Source organism: Chelonia mydas, chromosome 4 (assembly GCF_015237465.2).
Source record: "Chelonia mydas isolate rCheMyd1 chromosome 4, rCheMyd1.pri.v2, whole genome shotgun sequence".
NCBI classification, from domain to species: domain Eukaryota; kingdom Metazoa; phylum Chordata; order Testudines; family Cheloniidae; genus Chelonia; species Chelonia mydas.
In genome coordinates, this window is record NC_057852.1 from 116,785,560 (window position 1) to 116,811,064 (window position 25,505).

The window sequence follows — 25,505 nt, forward strand, 5'->3', positions numbered from 1 at the left end:
TTCTACTGTATATTGATGGGGACCAGGTTCGTACCTAGATAAAGCTATTATAGGGGAAGCCATGAACTACTCACTTGTACCAGTCATGTACCTGCCCACCTGTGTTTCTGGACAAGCCTGGGAAAAACATGTTGCACTTTATTGTATTTATTTGTCTGTCCCACCAAGCCCTATGGCTCACGGACACTGGAGAGCGGGCTTCAGTTCCCATACCACAGCCTTCCTGTGTGGCTTCAGTTCCCCCTCAGGAAAGTGATGCTAGGATGCACTGATTAATATTTGGGCAGGCACTAGGAGCCCCAACTGATGGGAGTTATTAAGTACTGGAGATCTGTGGAAAGCCGGGCTCTCTTGGGAGCTCTTCAGCCCTCTCTCAGGGAGGCATGTCAGCGCCACAGCGAATCTCTGGCGCTCAACTTCGGGCGGATGCAAACTGCACCGTCCCCCTTTGGAGGCAAGGGGCCGAAGTTCGCTCCCACAGTCTTGCAGCGCGGTAACGCGGCTAACGCCTCTGATTCCAGCGTGTGGGCGCGGAGGTGGGAGGGTCCAAACTTGGCCGGGGCTGGGTGAGGACGTGTTGTGCCTCGGGCTGCCCGTGGCAGGTCACGTTGCACCGTCCCATCTGTCCTGCCCCCAGCGGTTCCCAGGCCCGCTCTCAAGGCCCAGCAAGTGCAGTAACCTCCGGCCGCCTCCCTCTCTCGCTGCAGGAAAACACGCAGCGCGACTCTGCCCTGCCCCCACGCCCGGGCCCCGCCGCACCGGCTCTGCAACGTCCCACGCACCCCGCCGCTCCCCAGCCAGCGCCGGGGCAAAGCAGCTCCCCGGGGAGCGGGGGCGGCAGCGCGGTGAGTGGCAGGCGGGCTGCCCCTGCGCTAGGCGCCGGCTGGCTGCGGCCGCGGCGGGGAGCGGTGGGCGGGGCCGGCAGCTTCCCCGGCTAGGGCTGCGGGCCCGCGGGCGCCGCGCGCTGAGTCTGCGCGCAGCCGCGGGAAGAGTCGGAGCCCAACTTTGCCGGGGACTCTGCCCTGCCGGGCTCTGGTGAGTGTTTGGAGCAGCAGCCGGAGCCTCCGGCAAACAGGGGACCCCCCCACCCCTCGTTCCGCTGGGCACGACCACCCCTGCGGGCTGGGTACGGCCCTCTGCCCGCACGGCTCCGGGTGTTGGGTCTCTCCGTCCCTGCAGCTCTTGGGGGGGGGGGATCCTACTGCCTGGCCCCCAGTAGCCTCCCTAGCTGTGCGCACCGCCCTGCCCACCCCCCTTCCCGAGCAGTGCACCCCTATCGAGAGCAGGACTCACTGCCTGCGTCCCCCTAGCTCTGAACCCCCCTCGGGAGCAGGGACCCCTCCCTAGCTGTGCGCATCCCCCTCGGGAGCGGGACCCACCGCCTGCCACCCCCTTTCCCCCCTTCTGAGCAGTGCCCGCTGGGACCTTGGACCCAGCCTCGGGCAGTGCTGTAAGTTGCGTTGTCATGTCCAGCTTTTTCTCTATGAGCAGAGACCCATGATCCTCCCAGCTTCATCCATTCCCGGGGCTGCTGCTCACTGCGGAAACCTGCCTCCTAACTCTCTAGCCTCCCCCACCAGGAGGCGGCTGTGGGAGCCAGACGGTGGCAGCCCCTAAGAGGCTCTCAGTTTTGTTTCAGGGGGTGCACCCAAGAAACTGTTCTAACTGGGGCAAGCACAGCATCTGCTCTTCCTCGCCCTTTTGAGATAGTTGAGCTGGCTCATCAGAGAGTGTGCCAAACACCCTTTTTTGGTAGGGAGTCCCAAACAATCCTGCCTCAAATTCTGTTCTTTGCATTTGTGTTCAGTATTTTACACTCCTTCCTGTCCTTTGCAGGATCACTTATTAATGCTTATTCAGAAAGTATTCTGAACATATACAAGGCTTTATACATGCTGGTTTTTTACTTGTCTTAGGACCTTTTTTAAAACTTGACCCTAACCACCCATCCCCTTTTCAGGATTTCACAGGCAAATCACAGGATGGGTATTGTCACTGGGGTTGTCTGTTGCCGAGGCCTTTTAACATGAAAAGACAGTGAGAGCACATGAGAGACTGGGTCACTGAATACATACTTGTTATGTTTTGCATTTTTAAAAGGCTGCTCATGTTATAAATCACATGTAAACAAATTTGCCTATGCTACTCGTAACCCTTTAGAACATAAAAGTAAGATTTGTTTTAAAAATCCAGTTCACTTTTGTCTATGCTCTGTTTACATTCTGTATTTCTTTCAGCTTGGACAATGAAGTCAGTTAAACTTTTGTTTATACCCAGTTTCACATTCAGATTCTTGGTGCTACAATGGCTGGGTTTTAATCACTTCAGATGAATGTTTACTTGTTTAAACAAGTCTTCATTAATACTTTTTAATTTAAAAACACTTGCATTTTATAAAAACTTTTTTTTACAAAGTTTTAATATTTGGCCTAATTGAAGATGGCAATGTCTCTTTATTTTTTTATAATAAGTTACGTTTTCATCCTCTCTTGGAAATGTTGGGGAGATGCTTTTCTCACCTGTTGAAGTAAAGAACTGAGAGGAAGCCCCTGAATCAGTTATGGAGAATTTATTTAATTGTGGCCAGGGAAGAGGATTCTTTCTTACTCCTTACTGTCAGGGATCTTATCTTCTGCCTTATTTTCCCCACCCATGTTCCCTTTTAAAGTAGCAGGGTTAAGTATGAATCCAACTAAGAGAGAACTTTCGTATCATAATGATTAAAAGTAATTCTGCTGCTTTATTGGGAAAGGTCATTTTAATCTCTGCATTTTTGTGCAACTGTTAAGGCAGAACTGTTTTAGTTATTTGTGATATGAAATAGAAGTTATAATATAATACAGAAAGCAAGTAGTCACCCTTACTGTAATCTTTTTCTTGATTTAAAAAAAAAACACAGCAAGTGAGTTGTTTAAATTACTTAGTACCTTACAAGGTAAATATTAATCATATACATGTTTGTTGCTTTATGAGTTAGGATTTTTAGTTATCACTCTACAAACAGAATTCAAGTTGTCAGCCCAAATCATTGAAGTCAGTATTGATCTTTGAGACTATAATACTTTTGGGCTATGTGTTCATAGCTTATTTTTATTACACATGGGTATGCATGTTTTTGGAAAATCAAGGATTAGAAGAGGGCGTTTAATAGGCTGACTGTGTTAAAGTAGCTTCTTCAAAGTTTGTTGTGCTCAGGCTTCAAATTCAGCTAAGTCAGTTTCAGACATGATATGACTTATCACACTTCTTGCTATGAAGACACACATCCTTCTGCTTCCAGTCCTGTAAAAGAAAAAGTTCAGGTAACTTTTTTTTTGTGAAGGTTACATATTTAAGGAACCTTTTACAAAATAGCAGTGACCTTTTGATCTTCATTGGGGGGAGATTTTCAATGGGAGTTTTGTTCCTAACTGCCCTTTATGCCTTTCAAAATCCACCCCTTAAAGATTTTGTCCAATGTTTTTCTGTGAAACAGTGTTTGCTTTGGGGATGGGCAGGGAGGCAAAAGAAGTTTGCTCATTTTGGATGAAAGTCACCCCTATATACGTAAATCCGAGTTCTTTGGTTAAAGGACTGGAGTGGCAGAGTTGGAATTTTTCTTCACGGCCATCTCATGGGTATGCCTCAAGGTCTGCAGCACATCCCTTTCATGATTTGAATACGAAGTGCAGATGGGCAGTTGCTGTTTTTTGTATAGATATTTGTACACTGACACAGGTCAGAGAGTGGATTTGGTAGTCCCATCCTCTGATCTGCATTTCAACCAACTGTCCCATCTGCATTAAACTATTTAGGGGCAGCAGAGAAGCACTAGCTATTCTTGAATAATTCCATGCGTAAAAGATGCCTTAGCAAGCTTACCAACGCTTTTATGTTGATTCTGACTTTTTGTACATATTATCAGAACAAGAAACATAACATGTATTTGACTTAAAGAGGTTTGCACTCTGGTTTTACATAAGATGCTGCCACCTAATTATTAGTGTGTGCTTTTTTTCTTAATTATAAATTTAACTTTTTTGCCTGCAGCTGAAATGGATTCAGATCCTGATCCTTCAAGTCCTTCTCACCCTCAGCCACAGCAAGTAAGGTCTCAGCTAAATGCAGCTGCTACTGTGAGCCATAGTGAGAGTAATCAGAAACCTGGTTCACCTTCAGGAGATTCATTGTCCTCTGCAACTTTTTCCCCATTAGCTACCAGCCATTCTAACAGCAGGGAGAGAGCTGAAAGAAGCGGTGAGTCTGAAATACTAATTATGCAAGATTGGCATATTCTAAAATCAAGACATTAGAGGTATTGTTGCAATAAACTCCTATACTTGAAGGGACATCTTCAATTTGAAAAATACATTCCTGTGTGATTTTTTTTATGTATTATAAGATGGAAGATGAGAGAGACATTTTTTCTTTTGTTTTGTGTATAATTGTCTGTTTCCCCTGTGTATTTTCTCTTTGTGTTCACACAGCAACAAGAAAGAGAGGGAGGTTTTCAACCACAAAAACTAAGGGGATTCAAGCACAAAGGCAATACAATACCAGAAACTGCTTTTAACTGACTTCTTAAAATTAACTAGATTACACATTAGAGAGACAACGAGGGTGAGACAATATCTTGTATTGGATCAATTTCTGTTGGTTTTCATCTCGGGGCCAAAAGACCAAACACATCAAGACACTTGATCATAGCCTTTAATAGGCTGAGAGGCTACTTAAGCTTTATCTTAGCTCCGAGGAGCCAAGTGAAAGAGACAAGATTTCGCGCTTACACAGAGCTCTTTTTCAGGTCTGGGAAGGGTACTCCGATGTCACAGCTATATACAAGATTGTTAAGTGTAAGGGGTTAACACATGTTGCAAGAAACCATTCAAGGTGAGGTGGGCAGTTAACAACTCTGCCTTTGTAGGACAAAGGAGGGTTAGTGGGTTACAGATTGTTGTAATAAGCCACAAATGCAATGTCTTTGAGTCCACGATTTTTAGTGTCTAGCAAAGTTATGAACTTAGGCTCTCGGGCTCATCTTCTTAAGGTGTTGTGCAGGTTTCGGTTGAGGATGAGTTTTGAGAGATCCGATATGCAGTGATTGCTCTGTGAAAAGTGTTCACCCATGGGCAATATGGTGGTTTTGTCTCTTATTTTTCTGTATGGGTTCATCTGAGAGTATAGTGATTGCCTCGCTTCACCCACTTAGTTGTTGTTGGGGCATTAAGTGCACTAGAATGAGGTACATCACATGTTGTGATAGGCATGTGTGGGTGCCCCTATGCTCTTGAATGAATTCACATGGGAAAATGTGGATGGGTTAGTAGGTATGTAGGAGTTCTGATCAGAATTCATTGATAAATTTTTAAAATCAAGATGGTGCTTTCAAGTTGCATGGAGAGAGTCTTAATTTATTAAAAGTAATGGAAAGTGAAGGTGCTCTCCCCATAGTTCCTGGAATGAGACATGTGTCCATTTGCAGTATTCTGGACCCCTGAAGTCAGATTTTAAACTTAGTCTGGGATCTCACACCTGCATACCACACCTCTGTGTTCCAGACTTAACCAGTCCACTGCAGTTTTTTTAAGCTCTTTTAAGTATTTGTAGGACTTGGGCCCAGATTTAAAATTTTTATTAAAGCTAATGTTTAAAAAAAAAAAAATGTAATACATAGGTTGAGAAAGGAGTGTCTGTACATCTGGGTATAGTCACTCCTAATACATAGATTGAGAAAAGAGTGATTATATCCAGATGTACAGACACTCCTTTCTCACCTATGTGATTGAGAAAAGAGTGATTATATCCAGATGTACAGACACTCCTTTCTCACCTATGTATTACATAATTTTTTTTTTTTAACATTAGCTTTAATAAAAATTTTAAATCTGGGCCCCAGTCCTACAAATACTTACATGCTTGCTTACCTTTACGAAGTGAGTAGTCCTATTGAAGTCTCTGAGATTATTCATAAGCATAAATCTAAGCACCTATATGTGTGTATGATTGGGTTTCCCGGTAGGGCCTCAGTCCTACAAACTGCTGCTCTTTCTTGTTCTGGGTTTAGGATAGAATTCCATATGAAATTGGAGTGATTTAAGTGTATTAATAATCCCAGCTCTAAAATAGTCTTGAATTTATCATATAGAAGTTCCTAGAGGCCTTAATCAGAAAACAGGGACCCATCGTGATAGGTACTGTACACACAATAACAAAAAAGACCAAAGAATCTGTGATCAATGTAAGAGTTTACAATCTAAGTAACTAACCTTTTGCTTCCCTAACTTCTAATAATTTAAATTATTGGTTCCCCAGAGTGCCACAAAACATAATTTTAAACAAATATATCTTTGGTTTTATGTCAATAGTTTTCAGATTTACAGTTTTCACCTAATTAGGCAGGGACAACTCTGGAATTAAGGCAGTTCACTTGAGCCAATGAGCAAATTTTCAGGGAAAAAATGATTTGTTGAATTCCTGACTTTCTAATTGCATCCTTAATATATCATTATCAGCTTTCTAATCTCGCCCACTAATAAAGTAGTACAGAGCTGTTGAAGAATTGACACTTTTGACGTTAATTACATGATTATTAAGTTAGGATTAGAGCTAGCGGATACTTGTTTCCCCTCTCTCTCATCCCCCAGTTTCTTAGTACTCTTCAACACGAAGAAGAGAATAGCAACAATGTGAGAAATGTGGCATTGAAATGTATCATGCTTTGTTATAGTATCATTTTAAAACAGAAACGCATGGCTTCTATTCATGAATTATGCAAAATTATGAAAATATATACCTGCTATCAATCTTCTGGTACTCTGTATAAAGGATGCTGGCAGGTATGATACTCTCCCTTTCCAGTCAATCTGGGTAGTTTCTGATTCTGTATAAATGTCTACTTTTTTAAAATTCTACTAAACCCTTTGTCTCAATTACATCTCTTTGCAGGCCGCTCAGTATGTTGACAGTGCATTCTGTTAATTTAAAAAAAGAATTTACTTTTATTTTAAATATGTTGCTTCTCCATTTTGTTGAATGTGCCCTTGTTCTTGTATTATGAGGATAAACAAAAGCATCTGAATAACCTGTATAATAATCATTATTTTGTATACTTCTATCATGTTTCTTCTCTAAATTATGTATGTTAATCCTTTTAACTCTCCTCGTTTTGGAAGTCTTTTTCAATGCTTCTAATCACTTTAGTCACCCTTTTTTTCTCTTTCTTTTACGATTCTTGAGATATGAGTAAAACTGAATACAGTATTGAGGGTATGGGCATACCATCAATTTATACAGTAGTAGTATGTTTCAGTATGTTTCTTTATCCCTTTCATAACTTACCCCAATATTTTAAACATTGCTGAAGATTAAGCATCTGTTTCCATTGAACTGTCTGCCATGATGGCTGGGTCTTTTTCCTGCATGATTGATTACATTTAATTTAGGCAATGTGGCTGTGTATGTCAAATTATTTCATGCACTATGCATGACTCTGCATTTTTCTACAACGAATACTACCTACCATAATACTGATTCCTTGGATTTTGGGGAAGGAAAATCCCCTGCCTCCTCCAAAAGTACCACCAAACATACAACAAAACCCAACCTAGAGCCTTATTTGAAACAGGGCAATAAAGTTCCTCTTCTGCCCCAACCTTGACACATTCAAGTTGAAACATAAAATAGGGATATGGATAGAGTTTTAAAGAGATTCTGGTTACAAAGAAGAATAGGTTACTCAAAATGCATTAATGTTTTTTGCAAAGTAGTAGCACTGAAAGAGAAGGTATTCCCAGTGGAGAATGATGGAAATCAGAATATCTTAAAGTTGTATGTAAGTGGAGAGTTGCTACGTTGCTGATGGGCCAAGGAAGAATGAGGAATCCAGGCTGTAAGTAGCAATGTTGAATTACATATTCTTTCTGTTTTTGAAAGGAAAAACCTAGGATAGCAGGCTCCTCATGAGGAGGCAAAAGTTGACTTTTTACTTGAGTGGATTAAGGAGTCGGTAACTTGGAGCAGCTGCTGTGTGTCATTAATACCTTTTTTGGTGGTAACTGAAAAGGTAGAGGAGAATGGAAAAGTCCACCAAAGTGTCATTCAGAAATATATGTGGAGCTGTTTATTGTAGATAACTTTTAATAATTTCAGTGGATTGTCACTGTAATTCCAAATGAAATACAGTTAGAATTTGCAAAATATTAAAGGTATTGACCACTTTCAGCTGACTCATTACTATATTTTACATATTTCTGTCAACTCTACAGACTTAAATTTGTAGTTGGAGTGATTTAGAAGCAGTAATTTCTATGAGTGGTAGTTACCTAAAGACTTATTTTGAGGAGGGAGAATTTATATGCTCTGGTTCTTTTAAGAATGCTATCTTAAAACATGGGTACAGTATCTCAAGCTCTGTTTACCTTGATAGTTTGGTATAAACATATTTGCACTTGTCTGGGATGGCCTACATAACTCGCTTGTGACTCTAGCACTTCCATATGCTTGCCAGTAAAATTTTAGAGCATGTCTATTTAGCTTAAAAAGAGAAGATTATGAGATGACTTGATTAGTCTGTAAGTGTCTGCATGGGAAACAAATATTTGATAATAGACTCTTCAGTCTAGCAGAGAAAGGTAGAAAGTTATCCGGTGGCTGGAAGTTGAAGCTAGACAATTTGAGGCTGGAAATAAGTCATACATTTTTAACAGTGAGAGTGAGTAACCGTGGAACAATTTACCGAGGTCATGATGGATTTTCCATCACTGACAATTATGAAATCAGGATTGGATGTTTTTCCTAAGAGATAAACTCTTGGAATTATTTTGGAGAGATTCTGCAGCCCATATTATATAGGTGGTCGGATTAGATGATCACAGTGGCCTTGGAATCTATGTATCTGTGTAATATATTTTCCCTAACTTCATGTGTATATGCTATGTTTAAAGGTATAATAACCTTATGGAGATGTCAAGAGAACTTGTGTGTTCTGGGTAACCTCTTTCTCTTGATCTAGGGGACGCTCCTGCAAGGTGCTGAGCACTCTGCCCCAATCCAACAAATACTTAACACATACTTAACTTTGAGAATACAAATAGTCCCACTGGATCAAGCTCCTGTGTTGAGGGATTTTGCATCAGCAAGTCATGCAATTTCTCAGTTCCTCTATTAATCTGCTGTTATGGAATCTGTTTGCTTTTTGAAGGGTTTTGAAATAGTTGATTTCACAGTAGGTGGTAATGATAACATGAGGTTTCTTTATATAAATCAGTACTGATTTGAATGTAAACCTCAACATGCAACTGGCAGAGACTCAGCAAACCTAAAGCATAGAGTCTGTTTTCAATAGAGTAAACTTTCTCTTCCCACCTCCCCCGTCAGGAATGTTTAAAGTCTTTCTGGAGAGCACCTGCAGAAATAGGTTTGTGTATAAATTAGGAGTGGGAGAAGTGGTACTGGCTGAATACTAAATAAAAATCGGAGTAGTTAACTTTCTATCGATTTAGCAAAAAATGTGTCTTGACAGGAAATTTGTCAGTGAATGATGTGCGTACGTGATTGATTAAGGCTTCTGGAGCTTGGAATCAATGAGTCATCTGTATACGTGTCTGCAGTATACAGGAAAGCTAGTAACTGCTTAAAGCAAAAACAGTCCTGGCATTCCTCAGAATGGCAAGAGGCGGTAAAAGTACACAATATCTTGGAGAACATGGGAATTGGCTACAAAGACCAGTCTGGACCCTCCATCCCACTTACGATAACTTTTATGTGGTAGCTTGTAAATTGCTTTTGACCAGTTAGTGCAGCCGTCTCTCCTAAAGGATGTTGACTGATAAGCTCCCTCCCCATTAATGATAGGGATAGGACATTAATGATAGGGCTTGAAGAAAGCCAGAGAATGGAGTGAAGCAGACTGTCTTTGTGCATATTCCCTTGCACACAGCAGAAATACTTACCTGCCATGGCCATTGTGTTCCACCGCTCAGCAGGGTTTGAGGGGTCTAGTGGGCAAAGGGGTGGGGATCAGAAAGCAGTTTATCTGGGGAGTTTGAAAGGATTTTGAAGACGTTATGGCTTTAGGGTTTAAGAATTAGGTGATGCTTCAATCATGTATTTGGTCTTACAGGCATTTTGTTTATTACAAGTCTATTAGAGAAGAGAAATAGGGTTCTGGAATCCTGAGCAGTCAGATGAAGTCAAGACTATAACAGGGTTCAAAAAAGAACTAGATAAGTTCACGGAGCATAGGTACATTAATGGTTATTAACCAGGATGGGCAGGGATGGTGTCCCTAAGCCTCTGTTTGCCAGAAGCTGGGAATAGGCAACAGGGGATGGATCACTTGATGATTACCTGTTCTGTTACTTCCCTCTGGGGCACCTGGCATTGGCAACTGTTGGAAGACAAGATATTGGGCTAGATGGACCTTTGGTCTCACCCAGTATGACGTTCTTAGGTGGTTGTACAAATTGAGAACGCTGTGAATGGGAGTTATCTTTTACACAATGCTTGTACATATATTTGGGGTTCTACACATCCTTGGAGGAGTCTAGTTATTGTGTATATTTTACAGAAGAGTTAACTTTATAAATTGTTGTGACAGAGGCCTGGGCTACACTTAAAACTTAGGACAACATAACTACAGTACTTGGCAGAGTGAAAAATCCACACCCCTGAATGCTGTAGCTATGGCCGACATAACCCCTGGTGCAGATGCAGCTATGTCAATCTAGCTACGGTTACTTGGGAAGCTGGAGCCCCAGGCCCTCTAAATCACTGCTGGAGCCCCGGGGCTCCCGACTGCTGCTACCGCTACACCGGAACTCCGACGGCAATTTAAAGGGCCAGGGGCTACAGCTGCGGTAGCAGTGGCTGGGAGCCCTGGGCCCTTTAAATCACTGCTGGACCCCAGTGGTAGCAATAGCACGGCGGCAGCCGGGAGCTCTGGGGCTCTGGTGGTGATTTAAAGGACCGGGGCTCCAGCCAGTGTCAGGAGCCCTGGGCCCTTTTAAATTGCCGGGCCCTGGGCCAGCTGCCCCTTTTGGCCCCCCTCATCAGTGGCCCAGCCGGTATGGTCGGCTGTGTACCAGCTCTTATGGGTACGCCATACTGGACCGTACCGGCTTACTTTCACCTCTGGGACCAGGATTTTAGACCTGGTAGTGTAAATGTCAGTGGCTTAATATATATATGGAGGATAGCATCTCCAAATTTAGTTGCAGCCATTTTTCAATTATAAAATTTATATTAATTCCTCTGGTAATTCCCATCCCAAAAGATACTTATGCTTTTCATTTGTGGAGTTAAGTATCTTTGACAACTATAGCATCTGGAGGTAATTTTATAGAGTAAAACTTTAAAATGTTGGGGTTTTTTTGCAAAGGGTGCGGGGGGAAATAAGTTTCTAGTGTTTCTTTGTGTTCCTCTGTCTGCCATACAAAATCTTCTCATTACACCACAAAAATTAAAACATGGGGAGGTTTTGAGATTGGCTGATGCAAGGAGCACCTTCAAGACAGGGATAGTACAAACGTTTTAAGACTGTCTATTTGAAAACTGGATCCAAATATTTGCCAGTGAAGCTGACTGAGATTACTTTCTTTCACTGCTGCCAAAACAGCATCGGCTACTCCTCAAAAGTGAAATGAAATTCCAAGGTCTTGTTTTTTGTGGTGTGTGTATTCTGAGATTTCTGGTAACTGACCCAAATCAGTACTATTCTTTTAAGGTTGTAATCTAACCATTAATCATGTGACCATTAATGTAATGGTCAAAGGTGTAATAAGTTCCAGTGGCTTGAAGTTGGAAAAATCAAATCGGATGTGACACAGCTTTTATCCATGAGGGTCATTAAGTGGTGGAACTTTGATCATCATGTGGAATCTTTAAACTGAGTTTGTGTGTCTTTCTTAGAAAGATGCTCTATTTCAACTGTAATTCAGTACTATTCACTTATGTAATAAGAGAGAATAATTCCCTCCATTTCAGGAATTACTGAAATTGTGTGCTGTGCAGGAGGTCAAACTGGATCATAGTTGTCTCTTCTGGCCTTAAAATCTATGAATGTATGAGAGGGATGTCAGATTTATGATCTTAACTATTCAAGTGTTTGGATTTCTTAAATTCTGTAATAAATTGCTAAGTAAAAATTATCCCTTGTTTTAAATATTTTGTTTTATGGGCTATATTAATGACTTATCCCAACCCTAGAATATAGAGATCAAGAGTTTGGTGAGGGATATTTCTGCACAAAGAATCTTGTGCAGAAAAAGAAGGCATAGCTGTTTTTTATAATTATAGTTCTGTGTGTGAATTATTTTAAATGACTTAAATGTTCATTGTACAATAATAGCTCCACTGGAAAGAAATGCAAATTTTTCTTGTAATGCCTTTAGAATCTTGCTTTTTTTGATAACTTTTAAAATATGTAGACTATATGATATCACCGCTTTCATTTTTCCACCTACACACTTTTGTACTGCTCTCCATGATTTATCCTCACTTTGTGGGGATGAAGAAGTTGCTCCCTTTGGAGCTTAATATGATCTGATGATTTGCAGTTGTGGTGTGACTAAGACTCTTAACATAACTACAAAGACACTACTGCTCCTGGAGAAAGTGGGACTTAGTTTCTAGAGTTTTAACAGCCCTGTCAGTGTGCCCCTACATGATACTGAAAATGGAATGTCTGACAACATTGACCATGAAAATACTTTATTCACAGTATTTTTTTAAAAAATATTCCAAGCTTCATTTGCCCAACAAATTGAAATGCTGCTTGAAAGGTTACACTAGCCGTGCATTTTATGGTATTAAAAGGCTTTATATTACATTTTTTTTTACCGGTATGGTTAGTATTGTCTGTTAAGCTGCTTTCCTTATGCTTTGACCTGGCTTCTGAGACTCAGTGCTATCGGTTTAGTGTAAACTGTAGCCCATAGAACTAGCTTTCGCATTTTATTTTACTTAGCAGTAATGCAAGAAACCAACAGGCCCGTTTCCTTTAAGACATTGGTTTAAGCAAGTTAGCATAAGGCTTGAGACCTATGAGCTTCAGCATAGATAGATGGCCAAACGGTTGCCGCAGGGTTTTGGGGAACTGGGAATAGAGTGTTTAAGGGGGAAGTTTGTACATAATGATACCAGGCAACAGCAGAAACATTAAACTGATACCAGGCTTGGATATTTTAGGATAAAATTGTTGGCAGATGCCCACCACAAATTTGCTTTAGTGATTAATTGACATCTGTGGTAATAAGGGAAAGCCATTAATATGCTAACCTGTAAGATAAAGGCACCCCAACATTATTAGAGTGAGGAAGTTGGATGTGGAGATGGGAGGCTGGGCATCTGCATGAATATTCACGACAATCATCTGTAGGCTCTATAATAGACTAGGCCACCATGTAGAGGGAGTCGATCTTCGGTTATCAGGTAGGTCATTCTGGATCTGGACCATTGGACTTGATTGGCATGCCAGGGACAGAGCGGGTCTTTCCTCTCTCACTACCATATCCACAAGGAAGCATGTGAGTATATAGATATATGAGCATATGCCAGGAATGATATCAAAGATATCACTAATTCTGTATTACTGCTATTTGTTTATATGGTTTGGAGCTTTCTTGTCTTCACTAATTGTGCTGATTGGGCTTGGCTTTGCCCTCAGTGTGAGTGTTGTTGCTGTACACGATGGGGCTCCCCACCAAATATTGAATTTGTTAATTTTAATTCTGTTGTGTCTGTTTCCGGGACTAGAACCGTACTACCCCAAGCTCATTAAATCAGTATTAATCAGCAATCAAGAATAATTATTACCACTAAAGAATCAAGCTACAAAACGTATCCTACATGTGCTGCAGTTACACCCTCCAACTGCATTGTGGACATACCCTACCCTCTGTTGGCAGTGTAGACGTACCCTAAGATCACGTAACATGGAAGCTGAATTTGTGGAATTGCAATATGATAGTGCACCTTTATATATGGCCTTGAGATCTGCACTGACAGACCCGTGCCTGCACAGAGCTCAGTTGAAACCAATACTTTTTTTTACATGGGTGGGTTCAAGAGTCTACCCTCATGAATGAGCACCTAGTGCAGAGGTGAGCAAACTATGGCCCGCGGGACCGTCCTGCCCGCCCCTGAGCTCCTGGCCTGGGAGGCTGTCCCCCTTCCCCCACAGCCACGCCGCCGCGCAGCGCGATGCTCTGGGCTGCAGGGCGCGGCCTGACCCGGTGCTCTGTGCTGCGTGGCGCTGCTGCCTGTCCTGGTGCAGCCTCGTTGCCAGCCACTGGTGGTCCAGGCAGCACGATAAGGACGCAGCGGGGGGGGCGGGTTGGATAGAGGTCAGGGGAGTTTGGGGTGGGCAGGGGTGTGGAGAGGGTTTGGGGCAATCAGAGGGCGGGGAACGGGGGTTGAATGGGGGCAGGGGTCCCGGGGGAGCAGTCAGGAAGGAGAGGAGGGGATGGATGGGGGGGCAGTCGGGGGGGAGGGATTGGATGGGGGCGGGTCCCGGGGGGGCAGTCAGGAAGGAGGGGGGTTCAGTGGGGTGGTGGTGGGCAGTTAGGGGCAAAGGGTCCAGGGGCGGTCTGGGAGAAGGGGTGGTTGGATGGGGCGGGGTCCTGGAGGGGCAGTCAGGAAGGTGGGGGGAGGGGGGGTTGGATGGGGCAGGGGTCCTGGAGGGGCAGTCAGGAAGGTGGGGGCCGGGGGGGGTTGGATGGGGCAGGGGTCCTGGAGGGGCAGTCAGGAAGGTGGGGGCCGGGGGGGGGGGGTTGAACGGGGCGGGGGGTCCGGGGCAGTCAGGGGGCCGAGAGCGGGAGTGGATGGCAGGGGTCCCAGGAGGGCTGTCGGGGGGCAAGAAGTGAGGGGGTCTGATACGGGCAGGGGCCGAGCTATGCATGGCTGTTTGGGGAGGCACAGCCTCCCCAGCCGGCCCTCCATACAATTTCAGAAACCCAATGCGGCCCTCAGGCCAAAAAGTTTGCCCGCCCCTGAGCTAGTGAGTTCAAGGCTAGAGATACTGAAGAACAGCAGTAATGTTTTGCAAAAATAAGTTGTGAGCATCTTCAGTCAGGGCCTATGTCTATGTGCATGCTTTCCTTGTTCTATAAAGCGTAATGCTTAAGGTCTGCTTTTAAATACTTTATTCCTATATAAGCACAATGCAGAACAGTAGAGAACTTTTTGGAACTTGTGGAATGTGAGTAGGAGTATTTCTCCAGGGAGGCTGAAACTGGCTCTTCTGAATGCTTAATAGTATGATCTGATGACACTTAAAAGCTATTAGAACACCAATTTTTGTTACAGAATGTACAGATTACTGTTCAAAAAGTGCATTGGTAATAGTCTAAATCTGCACCAGAGAGAACCATTTTAAATTCTAGCAATCTCGCCCTCCTAAGGGAATATATGCCAAACTCCTTACTTTTACATATATTTTGTAGCTACGTTTTCCAAAGCACCTGTTTGTAAAGTAAATCTTTTATTTTGTCTTATGTTTTTGTCTGCATCTAGAATCCGGATGGGAGTTTAAAAGTAGCTTATTTGATTGCTCAAGCCATGCCGATTAAAGAACCACAGACTGTTACTGGATAGAGTGTGATGCAGCATCACTTTGTAATTCTCTCTTTCTCCTCCTGAGTATTACTACTTCCCATCCCAAACAAACACACGCTATTTTTGTTTTTGAATTCTCAACATGCGGGATGAGAGAGGTTGCCATCTCTGCTCAATATTATTATGAGGGGTAGCTGATAGTGACCCTATACTTAAGGCTATGATTTGGCATGGGTATTTTTGTTAAAGGTCACGGATAGGACATGGGCAAAATAAACAGTAAATCACAGATTTATTGAAGCCAGAGTCCTTCCGCCACAGGGCTGAATTATTGGAATTTTCAGGAAGTCATGGAGGTCTTGTAAAGTCACAGAATCCGTGACTGACTCATAGCCTTACCTATACTTAGACTTCCTAGCGCTTTCCATTATAAAATATTCTTGTGACCTTTTCTTTGAGAAGCTCTTAGCCCTCCATTGTTTGCAGCAGGCCTTTGATGTTTGGCAAAGGGAACTCCTAGGAAACAAAAGTACCTTTTCTTGTCCCATTAAATTACATTCAGCTTTTGCTGACCGAGAAAGTGTTAAACAATTCCCATTTCCTTCTCTTGCTTACGTTCTTCAGGAAACTCCTGGCTGCCTGCCATAATAACTGAACACAAACCTTCTAAGCTGTGCTGATGCTATCCTTAAAGCAACAGCAGCAGACGCTGTACTAGTAACACTTGGAAGCTGTCACAGCAGGTGGTAGGGGTGGAGGAGGACGAACATAAGAACAGCCATACTGGTCTGATCAGTTGTCTGTCTCGTCCTGTATTCTGTCTCCAGCAGTGGCCAAAGCCAGAGATTCATAGGGAACAAACAGAACAGGGCGATTTGTCGAGTGATCCACCCCGTCTTTCCCTCCTATCTTCTGGCAGGCAGCGGTTTAGGTTGCCCTGAGCATTGGGTTGCATCCCTGATGCTCTTGGCTAATAGCCATTGATGGATCTATCCTACATGAACATCTTTTTGGCACTCAGTTATATTTTTGGCCATCACAACATCTCAAGGCAATGCGTTCCACAGGTTAATTATGCATTGTGTGAGAAAGTACTTGGTCTTATTTGTATTTCGTTGGGTGACTCTTGGTTTTTTGTATTGAGTCAGAAAGGGCAAAAAACACTTTTCTATTCACCTTTTCCACACCATTCATGACTTTACAGACCTCTGTCATATCCACCTTAGTCGTCTATTTTCTAAGCTGACCAGCTCCAATCCTTTTAGTCTCTCCTTGTTTGGAGCCGTTCTGTACGTTTGATCACCTTGGTTGCCCTTCTCTGAACCTTTTCCAGTGCCACTATATCCTTTTTGTCAAGGGTTGACCAGAAATGTACACAGTATTCCAGGTGTGGGCATACCATGGATTTATATAGTGACATGATGCTATTTTTTTCTTATTTTCTTTCCCTTTCCTAATAGCTCTTAACATTCTGTTAGCCTTTTTTTGACCGCTGCTGCACATTGAGCTGAAGTTTTCAGAGAACTAGCCATGGTGACTCCAAGATTTCTTTCTGATGTGAGTTAACAGCTACACATTAAGAGTTAATGCATCCTGTACAACTCTTATTTGACCCTCTTGCTTGCGCGTTTTATCAGGGCAAGTGCCAGATTTGTGGCAAGCATCTTTGTACATGATGCAAAAACACTCATTTACATTTTTTCTAGCTATGTATTAAATAGACTAGAAGCTAGTTACTATTGGGCAAGTGTGAACTTAACTTGCATATTTACACACACAGGTGCAGTTGATTTCTTGGCTCTCTCTGACTATTAGAGAGCGTTTCTGAAGTATCTGCTGTGATGTTAAAATGTGAATCTAGTACAAAAAATTTCATATTTGGCCATCTAAAATTTTTCCAAACACTGATTTCTTCCTCCTCCTTCTACAAGCCTTGTCACTTTCTCCCCTGAGCCCACATACGATGCTTGTAGTCGTGATCGTGAAAAATGGGTATGCCAAACAGGTTTCCCTCATACACTTAGTGTGGGTGTCACCGAATGCATTAAGATCTTTTGTTCAATAGTATTTTCCATGCAGTTTTAACGTTCACTTGTAAAACCTATACTTTCTTTTCAGTTATATATAAAATACTGCAAATGAATATTTTGCCTCCCTTATTGCTTCCTGTTTCAGAAGCTTCTTTAGTGCACAAGTTGGTGCTCATGTCATCTAACTATTTATTGAAGTTTCCAGTCCAAAAGGACTTGAGGTCCTTGATCTGTGTTTGTGTAATACACTTGCCTAGTATGTGTGAAAGTATGACTCCCTCTAGCCCCACTGACTCTACAGCTGATCATGTTCTCACAGCCAAACAAAAAGTTCTTTAGCTCAAATGGTAAAGGCTTATGACTTTTGATTTCGAAGGTTGTGGGTTTTACACCCCTCCCACTCCTAGAAACCCCTCCACCCCATGTGTAGGCTGCTATGGTTGGTAAGTAGGTACCCCATAAACATTCTTATTTCTCTTTCCTTTGTTCTGTGTATGACATTATCTCTCTATGTATGTTAAATAACTTTAATTTTAAAAATGACCTGGAAAGCTTTTTTTCTTGTCCTGGGGAGAAAGGGTTGTCTAGTGGTTAGAACTGGGATTGGAGGCAGTTGTTGGAGTTATTTCTGACTGCCACTGATTTATTATTGTGACTTTAGGCACATCACTTAATCTCTACCTGTTTCCTTACCTGTAAAAGAGGAATATTAATACCTAACCTTTTGTAAAGCACTTTAAAATTCACAAATGGAAGGGACTCACATGCTACAGTGGAGGGCAACATATAAATACCTGTAATATAAAATGCAACAATCATTCAAGAAGAACAATGGTAGTTTGTTCTGAAGTAATGTTAATATGTCTGTCTTTGTAATATACTTTCTGCTGTTCTGCTTAAATTGATGTATGTGACTAGAGTCAGTTTAGTTACTGTGACTGACTTACACTTCCATCTTGCCCTACAAGTGGGGATGGGCAAATCTGGAATTCTGCTGCCGTTGACTTGCACTGTGATATTGGACAGGAGATTGTATAACCTGTAATCGTAGGTATTTCTGCCCTTTTTAGTTTTGGTGAACCTTGGGAATCTTTTATATCTTAGACTCTTGCATCAGAAAGGCTTGCTCCTTCCAGAAGTATAAGCTCTTTTTTTTTTTTTTGAACATTTATATAGTTTAATCTCCCGAGTGCTGTAATACTTTGGTCTAATTGTGGTGGTTGGGTATCGTGTGAAGGTGTTCAGTGGTCTGTGCTATACAGGCAGTCACAGTAGATGATCTGGTGGTCCTGTCCTGTCTGGCCTTAAACTCTGACAGTGTTAATGCCGAAGAGGATTATCTTGCTGTCTCCCAAAGATGGTGTTCATACACAGTGCTTAATCAAAGTTTTCTCTCCATATTTTTTACTTGGATGTTATGCTGTAAAACATCACAAGCTCAATCTGACTAGGAGACACATAGACTTCTTACTTCTGTAAATTAGCAAATAAATGAACAAATATGGGGGGGGAGAGATCATATTTATCATAATTAGGCTTGGAAGGATTAGATTTTTATTTGTAAATGTTGGTAAATGTCAATTTCACCCAACACCCACAAACCCATGACAAAATATTTCTATTGATAATAATTGAAATTGACTGATAGGCAAAATAAGAGAAATGCTGCTTGAGAATTTTAGAATTTGATTTAAGGTTATTTACTCTGCATGTTTGGACAAGTGATGTTGACAATTTGTGTTTTAATGGCTATAAAGCTTGAACTTTTTGAATCTCTGTCTACTCATATTAAATAATAATGGTCTTTGCCCCATAATTTCCTGCAATTATGAAAATTTAAATAAACATCTGAAAAATATGCTTAAAAATAAACACAGATAATTATCTATCAAAACTATAACAAATCAAATTCTGCCAAGCCTAATAATAATGTGCTTTTCATTTTCGCCAATGTAGTTTAATTATCCTTAGTATTTACTAGTAAATGCAGTGTAGTATTGTTTTTTATACCTAAGACTTTATTACTGCATTCTCTATTAAATTTTGCAGATAAGTGGAATGGGATGGCTGGGGGATAGATACAGTAAAAATAAGTGCCTGCTTCCACTGAAGTTAAGGATAACTTTCATAGAATTGATTGTAACATATTAGAGTGCCACTCCGCGTTAATCTTATTAAGGCAGGTTATAGTTAGTGGATATTTAACAAATATATTTTTACATAGTTGTATTGTAAATGTAATTTATGGCTCTGTTTTCACCAAAAGGTCTTGTATTATTTTTTTCAAGTAAATACCATATGTGAAGTACTGTATAAAATTCTAAAAACCAAATAAGGTTAATGGTCTTGTAGCTTTGCTCTACTTATTCTATTATATCAAAAACTATATTTACATTTAGCTTGTATATTGAAAGTCTTTTATGAGGATTTATATAAACATGTATTTACCATTTGACAGAAATTGGTTTGATAGCCATATCTCAATAATAGCTTAACATCTGATTTCAGATAGTTTTATGAAACTTGGAAGAGTTAAAAAAAAATTGTACACAATTCCTGATGTTGTGAAATATACAATCTCTGATAGGTTTCATTATGGGGGTCTTTCAGTAGCAGTTAACAGTGCATTTCTGATTAAATAACTGAATCCTCTTCCTGAAGCATATTTGATGTGACAGCTTTAACCTTTAAATGAAACACTTAAATGCCTACAGTAAATACTTCAGCAGCCATCCAGGGATCAAAATATCTTTTAGTAACATGAGGGCATAAAAGCAGCAGAGTGGAAAATATGCATCTGCTCACTCCCATGCACTTCAGAAATCATTTGTATTTGCCTCAACTTCTACACACTTCTTTAGCGCACAAATGAGGTGAAAAACTAGTAGCCTGTATTTTGGACCCAGTTCTTTAGATCCTTCGGGGTGTTTGTTTCCACTTGGATTGTGCAATATTTGAAATAATTTTCTGAGGAAGTCTTTTGACGTTTGTATACAGCTTAGGGGAGTTCATGAAATAAAACTGGCTTCTAAATGGGAGCAGAATATTGTAAGTAAATATTTACTTAGTATAATGTGGATTTACCATTTGACAAATTACTGTGACAGATGCTGTCCTTCTATAGACCAAAAGGGTAGATATGACCTGATAGCTTTCTGTAGCAGCCTGCAGAAAAAATGGTGGTCATCTAGGTTAGTGACTGCCATTATTGTGTTCCATTGCAGTGACGAGCGAAGAAAAGCAAAAAAGTGCTTCACAAAAAATGTTCTGCCTGAGAACTGTACTGAGCTTTATGGTTGATTTGTTAAAGCACCTGTTATGCAATCACATTAAATTTCAAAAGGAATTCTCTATCTAAGGTATTTCTATGGCCCCCATCCCAATAGCACCTGAACACCACCTAATCTTTAATATATTTATCTCAGAAGAGAGAAGTGCTGTTATCCCCATTTTATAGCTGGGAAGCTGAGGCACAGAGAAATGAAGTGATTTGTTCAAGGTCATGCAGAGGGAGGAGTCCATGGCAGAGCTGGGCATTGCACCTGGAGCTCTCAAATCGAACCAGGATCTCTCCCTTTCCAGGCGAGTGCCCTAACTACTGAAAACTGTCCTTTCTCCCCGCTTTCTTATAGGTAGGCTATGAGTAACACCTGCCCAGTTGTCTTCATTTGCATCCTGTCACATGAATGATCATCCCTCAGGCCCTTGCTGTTACTTAGAGCAGTAACTGATAGATGTCTCTACTGATACCAAACAGCCAGAAGAATCTGTGTGTGTTATCAGAAAAGATGCATGAAATTTTATGCATGGAGCATTAATTTTTTCAGGAAAATGTTTATATTCAAGATGGAGTGAAATTTGGCATTTAAAAAAATTCAATGTTTTTAGTGAAGCTGGAAACTAAAAGCTTTTACTGACAGCATTCCCATTGTAACACTTGTGCGTGGGAGTAATACACATCAAGAGGTTTTCTAATGAAATGCATGTTAAGGAACAAGGATCATAGATTACAAACTGTCACTTAACCTTTTTAAGATTGGCATAGTTGCTCTTGTGTGGTGTTTGTCCTCCCAGTGTTTGAAAATTTGTTGTTTGCATCATCCATCCTAGTTCTCAAATGTTTCTTGGTGCTTTTAACTTCAGTGGTTGACCTAAATTGGCAGCCACCCATCTTGAATCTTACACTTTATCCCTTCATTCAACCTTTTGTGTCAGGCCTGCCAGTAGACAAAGGAAAAATATTGTTTCTGCTTTCATATCTCAATAAGGCTAATGTTCTGCTGGTCTTTCTTGCTAATATTTTAAGCCTTGCTCGGTTAGTCTCTCCAGAACATGCCAGATGTGGGCTTTTCACCTCTGTTCTATCACTACAGACCACAAGCTAGAGAGGTAATCTTAATTGTGTATTATACCCACCATTGTTCCCCTCTATTGATGTTTATAGAACATATGTGGAAATGAGATATTTTGCGATATTTTTGTATGAAGTGAGTTCAGAGTGGCCTATTGAGTTAGAACAGGATGCTGAAAATCAGATCTGAACTGTAGTCCCATCTTTGAATCTGGCCTATTGCATGACTTTTGGTAAATCACCTTCTGTGCCTCATTTTGTGTTGTGTTTAAAAACAAAACAAAAAATCACCTAACTTTGTAAAGTGTGTTGAGATAATCTAAACGCTGTTCAGACTGTGCTCCCAAACCAGTTATAGTGGTTTTCCCTTTAAAAACTTCCCAATTTTGCTTTAGATAACTAAGTAACACTGCTACAGTGTTTTCACTTTATCCAAGAAGTGTAATGAGGGATAGAAAAAAGTTGCAAGTGGGAACTAGGACCAGTGTGGCTGCAAATTATGATTAAACTAAAGCAGGCTTTATTTAAAAAATAAAAATCAGAAAGGGAAAGGCGTAATTTTTACCCAGCCTTTATGACTGAGTTAGGTAGGGTGAGGTAAATTCCAGTTTCTTTAAACATTATGCTGTTTGTTTTCAGTAATTTCTTTGTTTATAAGTTGAGCCCATGAGTGAAGTGTAGTGGCTGAACATTGCCATCTGGAAAGCCATCCACTTCAGAGTACAGCTCTCTAGGTTATATCTAAAATAAAGGATACTTAGCAGTTCATTTAAGTGGGATGATATTGACTTGTTTTGCACTAATGTATGTATCGTGATCTGAAAAGATAAAGAACTGGATGATGATAGTGATTGATGATTAGGTGTGCCATCTAGCCAGATGACATACTATAAAATATTAGAATTCTACCAAGTAGAGCTTGGTAGACAAAACTGTGACATGGTGGAGGAGAGTACTTATTTCATGGTGTGCTCATGTTAAAATATAGCCAGTTAAATGAACAATTGACTTCCTTCCAGATCTTAATTGTACCAGTGAGATTTAGAGGTTCTGAAATGCTATTTGGTGTGATTTTTATTTAGCTAATTTGAAATTGTGTGTTGTCCTCTTATCTCCCCCTTCTTTGAAAATAACTGACATGATACAGTGCCTCATTTAGATGGCATGCTTGCTGAACCCTGTTAGACAGAGGCTGAAGTCAGTTTCTTTGAGTAGATGCCAGCATGTCTTTCTAAATCACTTCCTATGATTATGAAACAGTTACTAACCCTATCTTCTCATTCTGCTTATGCCTTAAATATGAACCTTACCCAGTATAGTGCAGTGCCTGCTGACCTTGCAAGATTGTGTGGTGCAGGTGAGGTTTTGGAATGAGCTTTTGAATGTGCAGCTCCCATGTGGCTACGGTAGAGCTGGTTGGGAATCTTTTGACAAAACAGGGTTTTGGCAGAACTTTTAGTGGGAATATATCATGGAGTATTAGTTGGTATCTGCTACAGACCACCAAATCATGCTAGGGAACAGTATGAGAGGGGCATAAGGAGACTATGTATAATGTGTAGGGGGGAAATGCTGTGCAATCATGGGGGATTTCAATCTGAGTGACATTTGCTGGAGATCTCTTGCTGCCTATACTAAAAAATCCTTGTAATTTCTAAATTCTATAGATGGCAGTTTCCTAACTCAAAAAGTGTTACAGCCAACCCAGGTGACTTCTTTCTGTTAGGTCAAGGTCTAATAAAGAGGAATGATCACAGAACTAAAAATTAATGTTGGATTTGGATTCACTTACTCAGCGGACGGGTCTAATTTATTACGGCAAAACATTCAGTAAGTGGTGATCAGTTACTTGCAAGTGGGACTTGCAAGGATGATCTCATAGTCATCTCCTGTGCTGGACAATACAGCTTCAACCTCTCTTTGTTACACAAACTTATAAATAAGTCTTTTGTTATGTTTTCTTGTACATCGGTATTAGTGTCTCATTTCCATGTTAACTTTCCTCCCCTGTCAGTACTGATTTAATGTTAGTTCAAACCGGTATTACCTAGCTTTTTAGTTACTTTATCTTTTCTTTTTCTCGCAACCATGATTACTCTACAATTTGTTATATATGCACAGTTGTTCTTATGCGTATGCTCTTTAATGTTATCAGAAGAAACTCTTAACATTCTCAGCAGACTTCTATCAGGCCTAAATATGCCTCCCCTCCCAATACCTCCCACCATGAACTCCTTTCTGTTTTCAGCAAAGCCTGTATTTCATATACATCTTTTTTTTTTTTTTTTCCAACTGCCTAACCAACCTCCTATACTTTCAAATCAATGCATTGAACACCACTGTTAGTATGGCTTGCACAATTACAAAGCCCATTGATATCATTTATATCCACGTATGTTCCCTCAGTATTGTATGCTAACGCATCTCACAGTGTATTTATGTCACTTTTTGAATATTTCAACTCTCCTATCTTAAGGTTAATTAATGTTCTGGATGTCTGCTCATTAAGGACTGCACATTTAAATGCAATGGTGGGATGTCTCTGCTTAGCTGTACCACAGAGTCTAGGGCAGCATCAGCTTCAGCTGATACATTGTGGATTTCATGCTGGGGAACTGGAAAAATTACCTTATCCACTATTCTGGTAATCTTTCTTGGAACTAAGCGGAACAGTGGCCAGTCACAACAACATGTTTGTGTCCCATATTAGAAGTATCTGACCCACTAGGTTATCCAATATTTGGCTTCTCCAGCCTTTGCTGGACCTTGTTCCCTATTGCCTCAGCCATATTATGCAATTTCAGGTTTCTTCATCCTAGGTGAACCTATGTGCTGGAATGCACTCTGCAGTACATCACGACATAACCAGATGTACCACACCTCTTGGAACAACATGAGGAATCTGGGGCTTTCCCGACTCCCCTAGCCCATCCTTAACAGTATCTGAGGGTGAGACATATGATAGGTTCCAGTATATCTATGATCTGAACACTATACATGCTTAATGCCTCACTTGGTGCTGCTAGTACCATAGGAATGATCCATGGTTCATCTAACTTGCATCTTTTCTATGCATAATAGACTCTTGATTAGCGCCTAATCTGGCACCAATCTACTCCTTTTTTCTTTTTTCTTTTTCTTTCTTTTTTTTTTTTTGGTCCATTGTTCCTACATCTTATTTGTTATGAACCCAGGCATTTCCCCACCTTGAATTTCCTTTAGTCTACCTGTAGTTCCTGTATTATGAAACATGTTTTTGCCTTTGATATATTAGGATGATTTGTGATCCCCTCCCCCCCACACTATTTCATTGCTAGCTGTTTCTACTTCCCTAATCAGATGTCCTGTTATACTAGCTTCCTGAACATGCTTTAAATACTTCCCTATATACTCATTGCTTTGTTTAACTGTAACAGGTTTTGTAATTTGAACTTTCATTTTCTGATTTTCTTCCCACAATGCTGTGGTACTCATGTGATTCCATGCTGATGTTCCCTATGCCCCAACTCCTAGTACTGTTCTTATATCTCTTCTATCTTCCCCTGAATAAGACCGAGCTGCTGTGGTAAGTTAAAATTGGTTAAATTCAATAC

The 25,505-nt window shown here is 41.0% G+C and overlaps 1 protein-coding gene across 5 annotated transcripts in view; it reads left to right on the forward strand.

Annotated features, from left to right (window-relative positions):
• The first annotated feature begins 656 nt into the window (after positions 1-656).
• Positions 657-25,505, forward strand: part of WFS1 (wolframin ER transmembrane glycoprotein) — a 49,343-nt gene continuing 24,494 nt past the window's right edge. Inside the window, exons 1-3 of one of the 5 annotated variants that reach the window (XM_037898106.2) lie at positions 926-1,035; positions 4,030-4,085; positions 4,195-4,236. Coding sequence is in view for 3 of the 5 variants with exons in the window: in XM_043544682.1 (XP_043400617.1) it covers positions 4,035-4,236 (202 nt within the window). In the remaining 2 variants the exon portion in view is untranslated. Of the gene's footprint in view, positions 846-879; positions 1,036-1,976; positions 3,303-4,029; positions 4,237-25,505 lie in introns of those variants that run through there. The other 4 variants (XM_037898105.2, XM_043544682.1, XM_037898103.2 and 1 more) reach the window with 4 other exon arrangements.